General features: G+C 38.2%; 2 protein-coding genes across 2 annotated transcripts; one reads left to right on the forward strand and one right to left on the reverse strand.

Moving 5' to 3' along the window:
- The first annotated feature begins 4,098 nt into the window (after window positions 1–4,098).
- On the forward strand, window positions 4,099–8,514 carry LOC102236222 (CD59 glycoprotein-like). Its single transcript, XM_005795816.3, has 3 exons — window positions 4,099–4,339; window positions 7,205–7,306; window positions 8,158–8,514. The coding sequence occupies exons 1-3, from the start codon at window positions 4,285–4,287 to the stop codon at window positions 8,355–8,357; spliced, it is 357 nt and encodes a 118-aa protein (XP_005795873.1). The 5' UTR covers window positions 4,099–4,284; the 3' UTR covers window positions 8,358–8,514.
- Window positions 8,515–9,592: 1,078 nt separating this feature from the next.
- LOC102236473 (ATP-sensitive inward rectifier potassium channel 11-like) lies at window positions 9,593–15,480 on the reverse strand. Its single transcript, XM_005795817.2, has 6 exons — window positions 15,357–15,480; window positions 13,963–14,125; window positions 13,488–13,727; window positions 12,311–12,580; window positions 12,030–12,237; window positions 9,593–11,115 (listed from the first exon to the last, which is right to left on the reverse strand). The coding sequence occupies exons 2-6, from the start codon at window positions 14,119–14,121 to the stop codon at window positions 10,685–10,687; spliced, it is 1,308 nt and encodes a 435-aa protein (XP_005795874.1). The 5' UTR covers window positions 14,122–14,125; window positions 15,357–15,480; the 3' UTR covers window positions 9,593–10,684.
- Window positions 15,481–17,614: the final 2,134 nt, after the last annotated feature.

A 17,614-nucleotide genomic window follows, 5' to 3' on the forward strand; every position in this document is an offset into this window, starting at 1 on the left:
TTGGCCAGCAGGTCTTACCACTGTATGCACTGTACAATGGCTGCTGGAAAAGACAAGTGTTTTGTTGTTGGTCCAAAGAGATGAAAACACAGTTTCTCTGTGAATCCTCTTCTCACTGACAGTCAGAACCGACACTATCCTGCCTCTAATTTATGTTTTTAAAGGTGACCTATTATGAAAAATTCACATTTTGCACATTTTCATATTTCAGTTTAGGTGTCTCCTGCTTCTAAAAACAGCCTAAGAGTTCAAGATATCTAGATGTTTTTTGGCAAGTTAATGTTTTTATTTGTTGTTGTTTTTTGCTTGGAAAATGAGCCGTTTCAAAAACCTTCCGATTGTTAAGTCACATTTGACGGGCACTGCGTTGTTACCTAGCAACCCCAGCAGGTTGTTGTTACCTAGCAACCCAAGCTGAACTCCAGCACGCTTGGTCAGCTGGTTTTACTACAATGGCTGCAGGAAAAGACAAGTATTTTGTTGATTTCCCATTCTTGTTTGTTGTTTAATTGCGCATCAGTTGGCAGCCATTTTGTGAGTGTAAATGTTGAGTTTGGGGGCGTGGCCAGAAGCAGGTTCTTTACATTTAAAGTGACAGGAGACCCTAAAACAGCTCATTCTGAGAGGAGCACACTCTAAAACCTCATTATCTAAGAATGATTTTGTGCAATAAATAAAATAAACATGTTTTTATGAACCATAGACATATCCTAACCTGTTCAAAGAAGCATAATAGATCACCTTAAGACTTTGGTTTTCTGGCATAGACTCAGATTTGAACAAAGTTCACAGCTTACGGTTGGATCTTTAGCTAATTTATTCCATAAACTTGTTTCATCCATTCAAAATCAGTTTGGGATTCTTTCCCTGTAGGAAAACTGGTCAGGATGTTTGGGATCATTAACTCAGAGTCACATGTTGGAAAGCTCCTTTGCAGTGCAGGCTTTAGTGGGACCCAGTGGGAGGGCAATGGGCCCAGTTGGGTCAGAGATTATGAACCCATTCAACAAACAATTTACCCATCAGAGCATCAGACCACTTCTACAGAAATGAAATTAATACAAGGAGTCGTTTGTCGCCAGGAGACGGCGACCAGAGAAGATTTAATGAGAGCACAAAACAACTTCCTGCCAAGTTTTCCAAAACATTTGGACTCCAGTCTGCAGGAGAGAAAGAAACTGGGAGCACTGGGGAGAATGGATCAACAAAAAGAGACAATGGAGAGGAAGTTCTGTGACCCAATGTTTTCATGTGAAATATGAAAGAGACGTTTATTAGCTTAAAACACCAACAGAATCATTTATTTAGCTCAAATATCAGAGGAGCTTCTCTTGTATTTACAGCTCATGTTTGCATGTGTAACTAGTTAGTAACTAGTTACATTTACTCAGTTACATTTACTTGAGTAACTTGGAAAAAATATATTATACTTTTTTCTTTTAGTTGAATAATATTTTTATAAAGTGTTGTTACTGTAACATGAGTAAAAGTTTTGAAAACTTTCCACACTGAGAGCAAATTCAATGAAAAAAGAAAAAAGCAGGAGAAACAAACACAACAAGCTGAAGCTTCTGGTAAACATTTCACCTTGTCCTTTTTTATTTTTCCCATTTCACTTTTTCTACCCCATTTTTCCTTTCTTTAATTTTTCTTTTTCTTTTCCCCTTTTTTCATTTTCCCTTTTTTCCTTCTTTCTTTTTTTCTTTCATCTTTTATTATTTTTTAAATTTTCCTTTTTCCCTTTCTTTTTTCTCTCATTTCTTTTCCCCTTTCTGTCCTTTTTTCTTTCTTTCTTCCCTTTTCCTATTTTCTCGTCACCCTGTTCTAACTCACAGTACTTGAGCTAAAGACAATAAGCATAATAAGATTTTTTTTTATGATTTGTAAACGTGCTGCCTGAATATGTTATCTTGTAATCATGTCATTTATTTGTATACATTTTTTATCATTTTAGTCCTTAAAATACCAAAATTTGGACATAACTTTAGATTTTTGTCGGTTTGATGACATCATTTTTAAATATTATATCAGACAGTTCAGATTTGTTTCCCATAATCACATCTGAACTGATTTCATGTAACTTAGAAATCAAAGTTTCCTGGTGGAAGATCAGTGATTAAATTAAACCGAGTTCATTTCGTATCCATCAGATTATTTCTCCTCTTTTAGCTGCAGGGACGTTTTCACAGTAAAAGGAAAATGTTTGTCTGCAGCAGCAGCTGGAGAGCAACAGTCGCGTCTCTGTGAGCTGCTGCTGCTGACGGTCCCGTCTGTCACCAGAACGAACCTCCATCCTGAACAGAATAAGTTTAGTTTTTTATCTTGCTGTACAGTGATTGAAGCAGTGGTGTTCAAACAGGAGCGCATGGGCCACTTTCAGCCCTTTGGATTATTTTCTGGGGCCCTCAGTCACAGTCAGTTCTTTAATGAACTGACTCTAAACCTCAATTTTCAGGATTCAGTTCAGCTGACAGAAATCGGGTATTTACTTTCCGACTGATGGCCGCCCTTTTTTAAAATCTCAAAGTAAACAATATAACTATTTTAGTTGAAAATTTCAAATAAAATACACATGAACAGACATAAAATATTAGGTGATTTCCCAAAGGAATTTAGAACTATAAACCCAAAGTGAAACAAATCAGTTCCACGTTTCTGGAGAAACCTTTAAAGGTTTATGCGGCGTCTGGATGTCTGCAGAAACACAAAGCCCTCATACCGAAGCAGAGCCAGTTTCTCCCACGTCACAGGCTGACTGAAGACTGGCAGTCCACTCTCTCTCGAAACAAACCCACTCAGGTCTGACGGCATCAAAGCCCTGAACCTCTGAACGTTCAGGGCTTTGATGAACGTTTGAGACTGACCACCAGCAGGTCAGTCTCAAACGTTTTATCACGTGGGCCAAAATTGTCACATGAAAGATGCAAGATAAAAGTAAAACAAAAAAAGATAAAATCAACAGAAAGTCATCTAGTGATTCAATTATTTTGGGCTTGATAGAAAAAAAAATATTCTCAGTTATTAAAACAGGATTTGGGTCACTTTGTTTCAAAATGCTTGATATTTTAAGGCAAGTTTATTATGCAAAATTCATATTCTGCAGGTTTTTGTTTCTTCAATTTTGATCTCAGCTGCCTCTAAAAACATTAAAACGTAAAAAAAAACATTAAAAAGGAGAAACACCAGCCAGCTTTGGAGAATAAGTTAATGTTTTTAGGTGTCTGGAAAACAAGTCACAACTGACACATTGCGGTTACCTAGCAACCACAGCTAAACTCTGCCCTGCTACCTAGCAACCAAACCAGAGCTCCAGCACATTTGGTCAGCTGGCATTACCATTGCATTGGCTGTATAATGGCTAGTGGAAAAGACAAGTGTTTTGACTTACGATCAAGAAATTACTCGCTGCATTCTTGTCGGTTGTGCAGGAGGTTCCACTCTGGCTTTTCAAAGATGTAGCTATAAAATTTGGCATCTGTTTGCAGCCATTTTCAAGAGTGAGTGTAAACGTTGAGTTAGGGGGACGTGGTCAGCAGCTTGACTTTACTTATTCGAAAAGTTTCTTCGTAAAAACATGAATACTTTATGTCATACTAAAAACTGAGGTCTCAGTTCGAGTAAAGTGAACTCTGGCACTGTTCTAATGCACCGGAGACTGCTCAAAAAGCAGGAAGTGAACTATAGTGCAAGGCATTCTGGGTAAATACAACCAAAACAAATGCAAAAGTATTGAGCTAGAGGGAGAAATGACTTGTGGTCTTTTACCAAAGACTTAAAACCGCTTCTCGTTTTTTGTTTACATTTTGTGAAGGAAGTTGTGCTCAGTGTCTTCGGAGGTTTTCCTGTCGTTTCCTTCAGTTGTTCTTGGTGCAGCGCCACCACAGGTGAGGAGGCGAACAGGTTTTTTTAATTAGTTTGTTTAATTTGACACACTGCAGTGTGAAAAAATGAACCATACCAGCAGAAAATGTAACAAAAATCACAGTTTTGGACGCTTATCGAACCGAGTCTACTGGACTATCAGGTGTAAAAAACAAACCAAAACATAAAAACCCAGTTGGAGCAGAACCTGGATCAGGAATCAACGCAGATAAACAGTCTGAGCAGACGGGAAGCACCAGAGGCAGAGTGGTTGTTTCAGAGGAGGAGGAGGTTCTGAACACTGCGGGTCTTTGTGGTCCGGTGGACAAAGAGCTGCTGTCCGGCGTCCTCTGCGGGTCACAGCCGAACAGACCGACACCGAGCAAGACGCTCCGCTAACAACTGCTTCACTTCAGCTGCGACATGAAGCGCTGCCTCGGACTGGTTCTGCTGCTCTGGTCCGGGATGCTGCATGTGGGTGAGTGGAACTGGACCCGGCAGAACCTGATCTTTAGAGACAGAGAGAGAGAAACAAACTGCAGAGGAGAAATGCTCTAAGGAAAATATTCACATTAGTTAAACATTTCTGATTTTAGTTTTGGATCAACTAACTTTCATTTTGTGATTTTGTCTCTAAGATTGAAGCTGTGAAGAGATTTTTGTTGCCACAGATTCACACATTTCTGATTTTGAGGTTGAGCACATTGCAAAAACACAAACCCTTACCAAATATTACTGGAGGTATCTTGAATTAAGACAAAACTAACATAATTAACTTTTCAACAAGATATAGGAACTTGTTTTAAGTCAACAATTCCTTAATATTGATTTTAAAAAGTCAATATTTTGACTTTTTCACTCCTATAGAAACTTTTAGGTAAAGGGAAAAGGTGTGTGAGTGAAGCGGCCTTCACACCTGGCTCAGGTAAACCAGTTCTGTCAGGAGGAATGAGATAAAATCCCAGCAAACCCAAAAGAGTTTGATTTAATTCATAAAGTTGAGAGGTAATATTATCCACTACTAGAGAAAAGTGTCATAATCTATACATGTTTGGACTTTTAGTTTCATCTGTTCATTCAGTCTTTTTAAATCATTTGTTTATTTTGGTTTTAGATTTGGTTCTTTTATTTTATTTCATTGTGTGTTTCATTAGGTTTGAGTTGTTCTTGATTCTGTTTTGGATTATTTACTTGCTGTTCATTCTCTTTCATTTTGCCTTCATTTACTTATTGGTTCTTACTTAATGCGTTTCAATCTTTAGCTTCTGCTAAAGATTGAAACACATTAAAGATTGAAACCTTTAATGTCAGGGTTTCCCATCGCCTCATTTCTTCTGCCTGTGTTGGAGAATTGAAAAGTGGCTAACTCTTAAATATGTAGGTGAATAAATCCCACGGAGACGTAATTCCTTGATAGCCACGACGGGTTTGGGAGATTTATTACTCTCTTCCACGGATTCGTCTTACAGCTTCATCAGTACAAAACCAAAAATCTCTCCGTATTCTTAACATCACCCTTTTTTATACAATCTCATCTTTACTGATGTGAGTTGGAAAGTTTCGACCAATAGCAATACCGCCCTTGATTTACGTAAGGATCCTGGCAGCCCGTAGACTGAGTGTGTGTTGGACATCCTTTGAAATATTCTGACCTCTTGACCTGCTCCATTTCAGGATTGCCAAATAAGTCAAATCATCACAAATTATTGTTCTTATCTGTCAAAACAGCGTCCTTCCCAAGTCATATTTGGTCCAACTTTTGTGCTTCGCACGCAAGGGAAGGAAGAGCGTCCCGAAGAATCCTCTCGCAAAAACAACTCCATAAATAATACTTCCTCTCTTACACCTGCCCTCTGTTTTCCAGCTGCCTCTACTCACCTCTGATTAGCTGAAGGCAGTTTTATTCAAAAATATGAAGGAAAAAAACCAAACAAACAAAAAAATAAAACACACCTGGCTCAGGTGTAATGTGCCAGAATAATGAGAGAATCTCTCAATATTATTCTGGCTTTAGACAAATAGAAACAAATGTATTACTACCAGCTGAAACAGGAAACATTCAGTCTAATTTGACATCAGAGAAATGAAAAGCTCACAATTTATTTTTATTATTGATTATTGTCAATAATCGATCTGAAATACAGTTCCCCAGAAATAAAACTTTTTAAGGTTTATAGGCTTTACGACCCGTAGATGAAAGTTTATTCAAATTATGTAAAAATTTGAATCAGCTTTAAAAGCTTCTGTTCAGGGCTGGAATTAACTATCAATTAATCTATTGATTATTCTGACAATTAATCGAATAATAAATTTGGCACATTCTGCAGATTTTTCATTCAACCGTTTAAACCTTTTAATACAAGATTAAAAATACATTAGAAGACGCAAATAAACTGTAGCGGCTAAAATCCTATATTTTAGGCTACTGGTTGTTGTGCTTGGAAGGCGTTGGTCTTACGTGCGTTCAGTAGAGATTATCATGCCGATCTTTAGTTTGACTTATAAAAAGGTCATTTATTGTACAGAACAATGTCCATTGTTTTGCTACTTCCATGTAGTTACACGTAAATTCGACATCAAAACCCAAACCAAACACAATGGAAAACTGTTGCCTCTTCCCATTAACAACACCTGAACCGAATCACGGTTGACCTTAAATACCCATCCCCCCATCAGACACACAGAACTCAAAATGAAATTCGCCCCCTGGTGGCGATAAACACAGAAAAGGATAAATGGCTCCTACATAAACAAATAATTCACTTCATTGTTCAAGTGAGAAAATCAACATTTCATTGCCTAAACTGTAATAAAATCCTTTAGTGAACGTTTGATCATCTGCAGCTAAAACATATTTCCACATGTGAGAAGCTGAGCTCTTTCTGCTGGACTAACTTCAGCCCAGTGTTTCTGTTTTTACTAACTGATTCATAACTGAACATCAGTTTGGTGATCAACAGGAGATTTTGTTTTACAGAATTTGAACCAGGTGAAGCTAAAACTGCAACTTGGTACAACGTTTATCCGACAAACAAAGATTTTTTTGTATCTTAAATGCAAAATGTTTATATTTTTTCTCCAGTTTAGTCTCAATTAGTGGTCTAAATATGTTGCTTTTCAAGAAATTTACTTTTTTTTTTTTTAGCTGTTTATTCCAGGTAACGATTAATCAGTTATTAGTTGATGATTATGTCAATAATCAATTCGTTAATCTGAATAATCGTTTCTGCTCTACTAGTCTATATCAGTCAGATTTTCTTCTAAAAATGACATCAGATCTATGAACAATGGGAACCATCACCAGCAGCGATCTTCCTCCTGACTCTCTGCTCCTCTTCTTCAGGTTCTGGGCTTCGCTGCTACAGGTGTGCGGATTACACGGGTCGCTGCGAGAACGTGCAGGAGTGCACATTTGAAGACTCGTGCATCTCTCTGAGCGATCAAGGTCGGTTTAACTAGACTGTACTTACACACACTTTCATACCAAAGAGCCTTCTATAGGACCCAAGATGACATGTTAGGGTTTTGGAGACTTCTCTCAGCATTTTGCGGCCTGCTTTAAAGGTGAACTTGCTTAAATGACCAGACCTGGGCTCTTCTGCAGCTGTTTGTCCTCTTAAAATCCTTTATCAGATGAATAAGCTTCTTCAATTCATTTTCTTCAATTAGCTTTTTAGATTATACTTCTTCACTCTCACTTTATACCAAATTATTTATTTGAAATTTAAACCTACAGCGTCGTATTAAGGCCATTGTAAATAGAAAAAAAGAAGCGTAAGTTTCAGCCAAAAAACTCAAGATATTTTCTAGAAAATAATTGGAAAATTTTGAGCTCCAAAAGTCGGAAATTTGCTAGAAAAACATCTGAAATTTTGATCTTAATTCCAGAAATTTTCCAGAAAAGAATTGAGTTTGAAAAGTTGAAAATTTGACAGAGATATTAAAAATCTTCTAGAAATAAATTGGAAATTTCTGAGTTTGAAAAGTTGCCAGATTTGACTTTTGAGACTTTTCAAAAGTAAAACATTTGTGACATTCAGAACTCAGACATTTCCAAGTTTTTTCTAGAAGATTTCTGAAATTTATATTAAAACTTCTGATTATTTTCTAGCAAATTTTAAAGTTTTTTGGCAAAAGTTTACTCCTCTATCTACAGTGGCCCTGATACACCGTCATACAAACCTCCACCACAATGTTCCCCTCAGGATTTTAAGACTTTTATTTCTTTTTTTGTCTTGTTATGTTTAAGTTTAATATTCGGACTCTGCCCAGGTTCTCAGGTGTTCTGTGTTACAGGTGGGAAGACGATCCGGCAGTGTATCCGGTACACAGACTGTGATGTGTCCCGTCTCACCCAGATGTTCCCGTCCATCTCCAGATTCACGTACAGGTGCTGCAACAGTAACCTCTGTAACTCGGGCTCCACGGCCCCCGCAGCCGGCCTGGTCTTGGTTCTGCTGTGGTCCCTGTTGAGCCTTTGGTGGTTCTGGTTCTGAATCGCTGCAGCTGTTCTGGATATAAACGTTAACTTTATATCGCTGGTTTTTTCAGGCTCCTGCGGCTCCTCAGGTCTCTTCTGTAAATCTGATTTTACTAATTTGAAATGTGATTTTCTGTTGGTTTAGCAGGAAATAAAATGTTCTGGCTTGTAAATTCTGGTTCTGTTTTTTTTTGTTTGGTTCTCGGGAACAAGATGTTGTTGCATCCTTGAATCTGGTTCAGGTCAAATTGGGTCAATCAGGGGTTTTTCTGTGGTGCTGAATTGAGGCCATAAAGTTTATTCCCAAATATTTTATTTTAAACTGAAAAAAAGAAGAAAAAAAAGAAATGCAAAACAAAATTTCCTCTGAAAATAAAAAGATCTGAAACAGAGGAAAAAATAAATAAGAACAGTAGTTTTGAACTTTTTTAGTTTAAAATCTTTTCAGGATTGAAATAGTTTTTATGCTTCAAAAAAAAAAAACAATTTTCACATAAAAAAACAAAACAAACAACAAACATCTGAGCAAATTGTTGGCCCCAATTTAGCTCCATAGATCTCCTGATCAAAACCTTAATTTGACCTAGTTATAAAAGCAGGCTACTGAGTTACCTTTAAAGGACTATTAATTCTGGTAATAAATAAACACTTTAACACCAACAAATGTTATATAAACATTGATGATATTTTAGTGATTATGGTTCTTCCATACAGTCGAAATCTGCGTTGACCTTTGCTTCACTCTGACCAGTCATTACCTTCAACTACTGAAGTCTAGACAGGATTCAAACTAATAAAAATACAAATAGACATCTAGCATAACTATGACATTTACTGCTTATAATCTTTCAACAGAACTTTTGTTCAAAAATCCTGAACTACAAGAAGAGGAAGCAGCGCCCCCTGCTGGACGAACATCTGATCTGTGGACCGAGTTTGCAGTTGGTCCTTTGGTTTCATTATTTTCACTATCAAAATGTTGCACTGCTCTCACTCAAAGAAAGCCTGCTTGCTTACAAACATCCTCTAATCTCACTTAAAACTGAATTTGTGTATGGAAGTCCATTCCTGCCAAGAAAGAAAAAAAAACCCCAACAGAAAGTCATAATTTAAACTTTCAAAGTCAAAATTATGAGATATAAAGCCATAACTTCAACTGGATTGATCTCAAGACGACAGCTATTTTAAAGTAGATAAATGATACAAAGAAGTTGCAGACAAAAAATACAAAACTAATTTATTTAAACATTATAAATAACAAGAACAATAAAGATTATTTTCCATCTACTGAGAGGTAAAATATCCAGAGCAGTCCTCTGAATATTCTTTATGTATTCAGTAAATAATCTGGATATGTGAAAATCATCAATAATTTACAGAAACAAGAAAAAAGCACCACAAAAACATGACAAATCAACAATAAAACAGGTGACCTTTTATGCTTCCTTGAACAGGTTGGGATAAGTTTATGGGCTATACAAAATACGTTAATTTAATTGTTTGAACAAAATGATTCTTAATTAGATTTTAGTCTGGTCAGTTCAGTTCTGCCTATTTTGAACTGTTTGGCCTCCTGTTACTTAAAATCCAAATAGGCTGCTGCTGGCCACACCCCCTAACTCAATGTTTACACATGCACATGAAAATGGCTGCAAACAGATGTGCATTTATACAACCTGGGTGTTCTGCTTTGAAAAGCAGAAGCGGAGCCTCCTGTACAACCAACAAGAATGGTGCAAGTGGTTTCTGGATGGTAAGTCAAGAAACATATACTTGTCTTTTCCAGCAGCCATTGTACAGCGCATACAGAGTTAAAGTCATCTGACCAAATGGACTGCTTAGGTTGCTAGGTAACAGGTGGTACTGGGTTGCTAGGTAACCCACAGTGCCTGTGGGATGTGACTTAATCTAAGGTTTTTGAAATGGCTCATTTTCCAAGCAAAATACCCACTAACTTTGCTTGAAAATTTTGTTTTTTTTAAAAACATCCATTTGGATGGGTTTAAAAAAACCAACAAAAAAACCAGTTGGGCTGTTTCTAGAAGCAGGAGAAACCCAAATTGAAAAATAAAAATGTGAATTTTGTATAATAGGCCCCCTTTAAAGAGCGAAATCAGAAGCAGGATAGAGTCTGTTCTGACTACCAGTGAAGATTCACAGATGAAGTCTGGTTTCATCTCTTTGGACCTTCTCAGTACCTGGCGCTCTCTGTCTTATTTTTTTATTTCTCTTTGGTCCTTGTGGGTCTCAGAGGATGTTTGAACTTTGAACAGCTGGAATGAATCTAAATTTAAAGACACATTTGAGTACGAACACACTGAATCAGGAATAAGTTCTGTTCGTTCAGTCGCTCAGGTCTCCGGGTCCCTCCTCCTCAACCTGCCGTCCAATCACCTCCAGCTGCACTTTCTTCTTCAGCCCCTTCTGCTCCGTGTCTTTCTCCTGCTTCTCTGATTGGGCGTACCACGGCTGGGGGGCGGAGCCGTCGCAGGCGCGCCCTCCTCTGCGGAAACCCCCCCTGCCGGCTCTGACCAGCCCCCAGCCCTGCAGGTGAGTCTCGGACGTCCCCTCATGGACGCCCCGGGTCTGGTCCAGCTCCTTGGCGCTGAGCGACGACATCCGGACTGGCACCGTGTTTCCGAACTTGGAGTAGTCCACGCAGTAGCGGCCGTCTTCCTCGGTGATGATGGAGACGAACCGCCGCCCCCACAGGATCTCCTCGGGGGTGTAGGAGGTGCGAGCCTGCATGGTGATGCCCGTCGTCTCCACCACACCTGGAAGAAGAAAAATATCAGAATCGGTTTGTGGAAACAGAACTATAAACCCCCCAATGCTGCATCAGAACCACGTGGGCCAGGAGTCTGCAACCTTTATAATACAAAGATCCAGTTTGCTCTCAGTGGAGCCACAAATATTACATGCAACGGTATACAGGGCCATTGAAGACATAAAAAACGTAAGGAGTTAATTTCTGTTTTAAAAAAAGTCGGAAATGTTTTAGAAATGTTGGTAATTTCTGAATTTGAAAAGTTGAAAATGTGTTAGAAAAAAACTCAGAAATTTTGACATTAATTTTAGAAATATTCTAGAAAAATCATGGGAATTTCTGAGTTAGAAATTTAAGTAAATTTCTAAACGTCAAAATTTTTCAACTTTCCAAACTCAGAAACATCCATTTTTCTAGAAATTTTCTGAGTTCTCAAAATTTCTGAATTTTTTCTGACAATTTTCTAACTTTTCAAGCTGAAAGGCAAAAATTAGCTGGAAAAGCTCTGAGTTTGAGAAGTCGGATGTGTTTGACTTTTAGACGTGTGAAAAGTTGAAAATTTGCTATAGAAAAACTTAGAAATGTTTAGTTTTATTATCTAGAAAACATGGAATTTTTTTTAGTTTGAAAAGTAGAAAATGTAAAACTTTTCAAACTGAAAACATTTCTAAAAGTTTAACATTTTGGACTTTTCAAACTCAGAAAAATTCAGAAATTTCCAAGTTATTTCTATAAACTTTCTGAGATTAACTTAAAAATTTCTGATTTTATTTTATTTATTTATTTTCAGAAATTTTACTCTTACATAGTACTGCCCCTTTAAGAGCCATCGTGAAAGAGCCACTTGCGGCTCGGGAGCCTCAGGTTGTAGACCCCCGGTCTACCTGTGTCAGGTGGAACCAGGTGAGGGCGGGGCCTGACCTTCCAGGATGACGATGATCTCCAGGTCTTCTGCGGCCAGGGACTGGGCGGACAGGTCGTACAGCGGACTCCCTCTCTCGATGGTGTGGCTGATGATCAGAGGAGAAACCAGGAAGATGCCGTTGCTCCTCAGAGGGTTCTCCACCTGGATGTCCAGCTGGCACACCGGGATCACCTCCCCCTCAGTCGTCACGGTGCGTCGGATCACCTGCGGGGAAACAGCGGCGCTTTCATTCGCATCGTATCCGGTGTTGGTGGTTCCAGAGGAACTGAAGTTTCACCTGCAGCTGCACGGTGGCGGAGATGATCATACTCTTCCTCAGGTCTCCGACTCGGAACATGAAGGTGGGTCGGCCGTTTCGAGTGGCGATGACGGCGTTCCTGGAGAAGATGAGCGTCTCCGCCCTCCGGTTGGCCTGCGCCGTCTTCATGAAGACGCAGCCGAGCATCACGGCGTTAATGATCAGCCCCAGAATGTTCTGGATGATCAGCATGATGATGGCGACGGGACACTCCTCCGTCACCATCCTGCCGCCGAATCCGATGGTCACCTGGAGTCGGAAGGGGAGCGTTACCAAATAAGGGTTAGATTAGAGTCGAATTAGATTAAAATTAGTTATTTTAATTATTAACGTCTGCTAGACCATATTTTAGTGTTGTAGTTCGGCCGCCATCCAGCAGAGGGCGCCGCTGGTCATTCTTAAGTGGAACAAAGATGGCGGTCGGAGCCACATCAGAAAGGTAGAGGGAAATGGTCCACAAGAGTCCGATTTGGGATACAAAAAGCATTTTATGCCGCTTTGTTTTGAAATATAAACACTCGACAAGCTCAATTGTTACCACTTTAATATTCTGATATTCTGCTGAGCTGCATGACGGAGCAGCGACAACTTCTCATTCAAAAATGACTGATGTGCCGTAAAGGTGAGAACGTGATGGCAGGAAAACAGGCACAACACGGAAAAGTTGTAACATTATGGAAAAATACATGATCCCAAGAAGCAAGGTTGAGTTTGACGGCTGTCATCAGTTAAACTTTATGGAGCAAAGTTTTAACATTCTTTCAAGAGCGAATACAGACAATACTTGTACATGAACATCTCTCTGTTAACGGGGGATTTAGTGTTTAACATTTTATTCTTTTCATCTTTTTTTCTGTTCAGCAACTTCAGTGTTTCCTGTTTTGTTTTTATATTGTGTTACATAATGTGAGAAAACCACATGTGTCTATTTAGCTAAGTACAAATAACTAAAGTTAAAATTTTAGGATATCTTCCTTAAATTCAGCATATTATGGAAAATTAGCCCTTCGTCTTACAGAAAGATGATCGACCCACTTGATACAAGAAAAATAAGTTCTTAAGAAAGAAAACGTTTATCAACTAATCTTAGTCGATCGTTAAGATCAATCAACTTTAGTTTAACTCATTAATATCTTGCAGCAGCAGAGATGCTCACCTGGACTTCGATGGAGAAGAGGAAGGCTGAAGTGAAGGAGTGGATGGCGGTGACGCAGGGCACTGGACCCGTGTCGTCGTCTGGGTCACGGGGCTCCAGGTCTCCATGAGCGAAGGCCAGGAGCCACCAGATCATCGCGAAGAGCATCCAGGAGCAGAGGAAGGCCGAGGTGAAGATGAGGAAGGAGTGCTGCCACTTCAGGTCCACCATGGTGGTGAAGACGTCCTGCAGGAAGCGACCCTGTGAGAGAAAACGAGAAAACATCACAACATGGCTGACCTCCGACCCCGCTGAAGGCTCATCTTTCTTCTTCGTCATGTTAGGATCACCTCTGCATCGAGTCCATCTAGTTGCATTTTTATAACAGAACTATTATTATCCTGATTTCAGAAATATGCGAACGTTTTTCACCAGAACCGACCCGCATCCCGGGTCCACGTCTCGAACTAAACAGAAACAGACTCGGCCCATCTACCTGCTCCCTGATGTTCTTGTGAGCCACGTTGCAGGATCCAGTTTTGGTGATGAAGCGAGCTCGCAGGGACTTGGTGCGGCTCCGGTTCGGCTGGTTCTGGTCCTCGGCCAGCCGGGTCAGCAGGAACCCGTCCGGCAGGAGGCCCTTCCTGGCCAACATGGTGCTACAATAACAGAACAACATGCAATATTTACTTCATCTGATGGGACAAAAGATCTTCGAAAGCAAGTTTTTAAAGCTGCTTTTCTTGCACATAAAACATTTTTCTTTCTTCCATTTTATTAAATGTTCAGGTTTGGTTTAATAAGCTGTGTTGCTAAAATAAAACAGAAATAACTCATCACAAGCTGCTCGGTTCTGGATCTCTTTTCCTTTATGACACTAATGAATGTGAACCCAACCTGCAGCGTGCCACTTCCTGAAAGGTCGCCATCAGGTTTTATGAGTAAGAACATCCAGAACCAAACCCTCTGACTTCATTAATTACAGTAAACCTGCAACTAAAGATTATCTCAGTAATGATTATTCTGATTATTAATTGATTAATCAGTTAAAAACATTGGCACCTTCTGCAGATGTGCCAACCACTTCAGCCTCTTTTTTTTTTTTACACAATATTAGAAATGTATTAAAAGATGCAAATAATTCATTTACTTTTTAAATAAGAAAATTATTTTATTGCCTAAAACACAAAAACAGTATTTCTTTAGCTTCAGATGCATTTAGGATTTATTGGTCCTAAATGCATCTATTGGTCTATTGATTTGTTGAGTTATTTTTGATTAATTATTAGATAGCAAAAGTCGCTTAATAGAATTTTTTGTTTTTTAGCAGAACTTGGACCAGGTGAAACGAAAAAATGACACTTGAGTTCTGGGTAGAACAGATTTGGAGGTAAAGAAAGTTTTATATATGAAATGGAAAATATAAATATTTTTTGTACAGTTTTGACTTAATTACTGCTCTCAGGGTTTTCTTGTTCAATCTAACGGCCATTTTTATTTTAATATCTATTATTTTAATATCTAAAGGAACAATCTGATCTCCCTGGCCTGATGCAGGAATAGTAAATAAGGTCACAGAGATCCGCTTTCAGCAGTTAGCGCTCCTTCACAATATTTCTGTGCTGTTGTGTTTCTGTTTTTAGGATCTGATCTCATCCTGCGCTTCGGTTTTCCCAGATTTTCCTGAAAGATCCTGGAAAATCCTGGAAAAATCGCCGATAACGAGGAAACGACGCTCAAGTTAACGCGACTCCTTCACCGGGACACGTCGTTTCACCTTCATCCTCATCCTCCTCATCATCATTGGGTAGATAAACATCAGCACCTGCAGACGCGCGCACAGGAGTCCGAGCGCGCGCGCACACGGTTGCGAGGTCACGTGGTGTTTACCTGTTGAGGTGGGAAGCGGATCAAAGGTGATCGGGGGAAGTTTTCAGGACGTGATCCGCGACACGGACTCCATCATTCCCATCAGGATGTTCTGAGACAGGGAGAACCGAGTTAGGGTGGAACAGGTGAGAACACAGCTTCCGGTTCGACCCTTCAAAATAAGACGGCATGCAGGGTTTTTTTTTTTTTTAGGTCAAAAACGGATTTATGCTATTTTTATTTGTAAATGTAAAAATGTAAATTGTATTACCAACATAATAATAATAATAATTATTATTATTATTTTAATTTATTTATTTATAATATGTATTTTTATTATAATATCTGTTATTATAGGTCACGTTATTTTCTACTTTGTCTTTCACATTTCGACTTCTTTTAAAAACTATTTTCAATCTTTTATGTGTTCAGTTCTTCAAGACAAGAAAAAAATCATTTTTATAATTTTTCTTCTCACATCACACACAAGATAAAATCAAAAGCTGCTTTTAAACACTTTATATTTTATTCATCATCCATCCACTTAAATGTTCATACGGCTTTTAAAACGTCTAGTCTGAATTAAACTGTAAAATTAGATTTCCTGCTTTTTAATTGTATGAATATTTTAAACTTGACTTTATTCTGCAGGATCCTGAACAGGTTCACTGTGCAGAGACTTCCTGCTGCCTGCAGGGGGCAGCAGAGCCCAGTTTAGATCCCATAGAAACATTTAAAGTCGTTATTGTCATAATGTTACTGTCTCAGATTATCAGCTTCACCACCGAAGTTTGAACAAATTAACAACTTACAGTTACATGTTCCAGATCAGCCATCATATTATGACCATAAATGTTAAGCAGATTTATTCTTTACCACTAAACTGATATCTTTTGATGGAGAAACAAAAAATATCATCCCAGTTTACGGACCACAAAGTCAGTAAAGTCAAAAGGTGTGTGTGCCCAAGATGGGCTTCACTTATTTTGTCTACCAAAATTCAAAAAAAAAAAAAAAGATACATAAAAATCTATAAAATATTCGATCTCTAATTATTATATTAATAATTAGAAATCATAATTAGATCATAATTATTATATTATATTATCATAATTAGAGAGCATTGCTAAAATTAAATAACTTTAGCAATGCTTCTGACCTAAAAAAAAGAAAATAAATTTGTGTACATATATATATAACAGAGAGACAGGTGTGTATTAATGTGTATGTGAATTTTGCCCAAAATAATAATAATAATAGTGTGTATGTGTTTGTAATGAGATTTTTGATCCGTGTGTTTGGAGCCACCTAGTGGTGTGATGAGTGACTGCATGCAACGGGTCCTGCAGGCGCTCTCTCGGCTTCCCCCGCCAGGATCCTGAGGAACTGCTGGTGGAGAGAAGCAGCTCTTCACTATTGTTTTTACTTAGGGTCATATTTTTCTAGTTCAACAATTAACGAAATACTGTAAGATCATTTAACAATTATAAATATAATTTATAAAGTTTTCTCGTGGTTGGGCTGGAAAAATATGACCCTATGAGTGGGAGCTGCTCCAGTTGGTGTTTGTGGCTGACCGCTCGGTCACGACGCTAACTGTGTCTTTTGTTTCTCAGCTGTTGGACCACTTGCATGCAGTCAGTCACATTGTGAGAGTTTCATTTTGTATCGCACTAGGTGGGTTCAAAGTGTAAATTTATGAATGTATATATATTCACAAAAAAAGTTTTGTGAATGTAACTTTTAACTGTTAACTTCTGTGGCAGTTGTCTGTTATTTTACTGTTTGATTTATGGAATAAGAATGTTTTGTTTTGTTTTTGAGGAATTGTTTAAACTATATGATCACATCTAAAAAAAAGAAAAGAAAGAAAAATAAAGAATTCAGAGGAACGCTGGTGGAGCTGTTGGACCACCGAGAAGGGTTTATATATATATATACTGTATATACTGTATATATATAATTGTAATTCATCTTTCTTTTTAGCCTTGTTCACGTTTCTTCTGGACAAAAATTACAACAATTTGTGTCTATCTGCAAACAGACACAAATATAAACACATCAGAGTATTTGTTTACGATAAATTAAGATTACTTCAAGACTCCCCCCCCCTATATACACCTTTACTGACTGAGAAGAAAATAAACTGCCCCTCATTCCTTATTTATTAAAGTTAGAATCCTGATCTCAGTTTCTTCTGTCATAATTTGTTTTTATTTACAGTAAAAGGGGCTCATTAGAGTATATAATATAATATAATATATTATAATATAATATAT

The sequence above is a fragment of the Xiphophorus maculatus genome, chromosome 2, assembly GCF_002775205.1.
Source record: "Xiphophorus maculatus strain JP 163 A chromosome 2, X_maculatus-5.0-male, whole genome shotgun sequence".
Taxonomy (NCBI): Eukaryota; Metazoa; Chordata; class Actinopteri; order Cyprinodontiformes; family Poeciliidae; genus Xiphophorus; species Xiphophorus maculatus.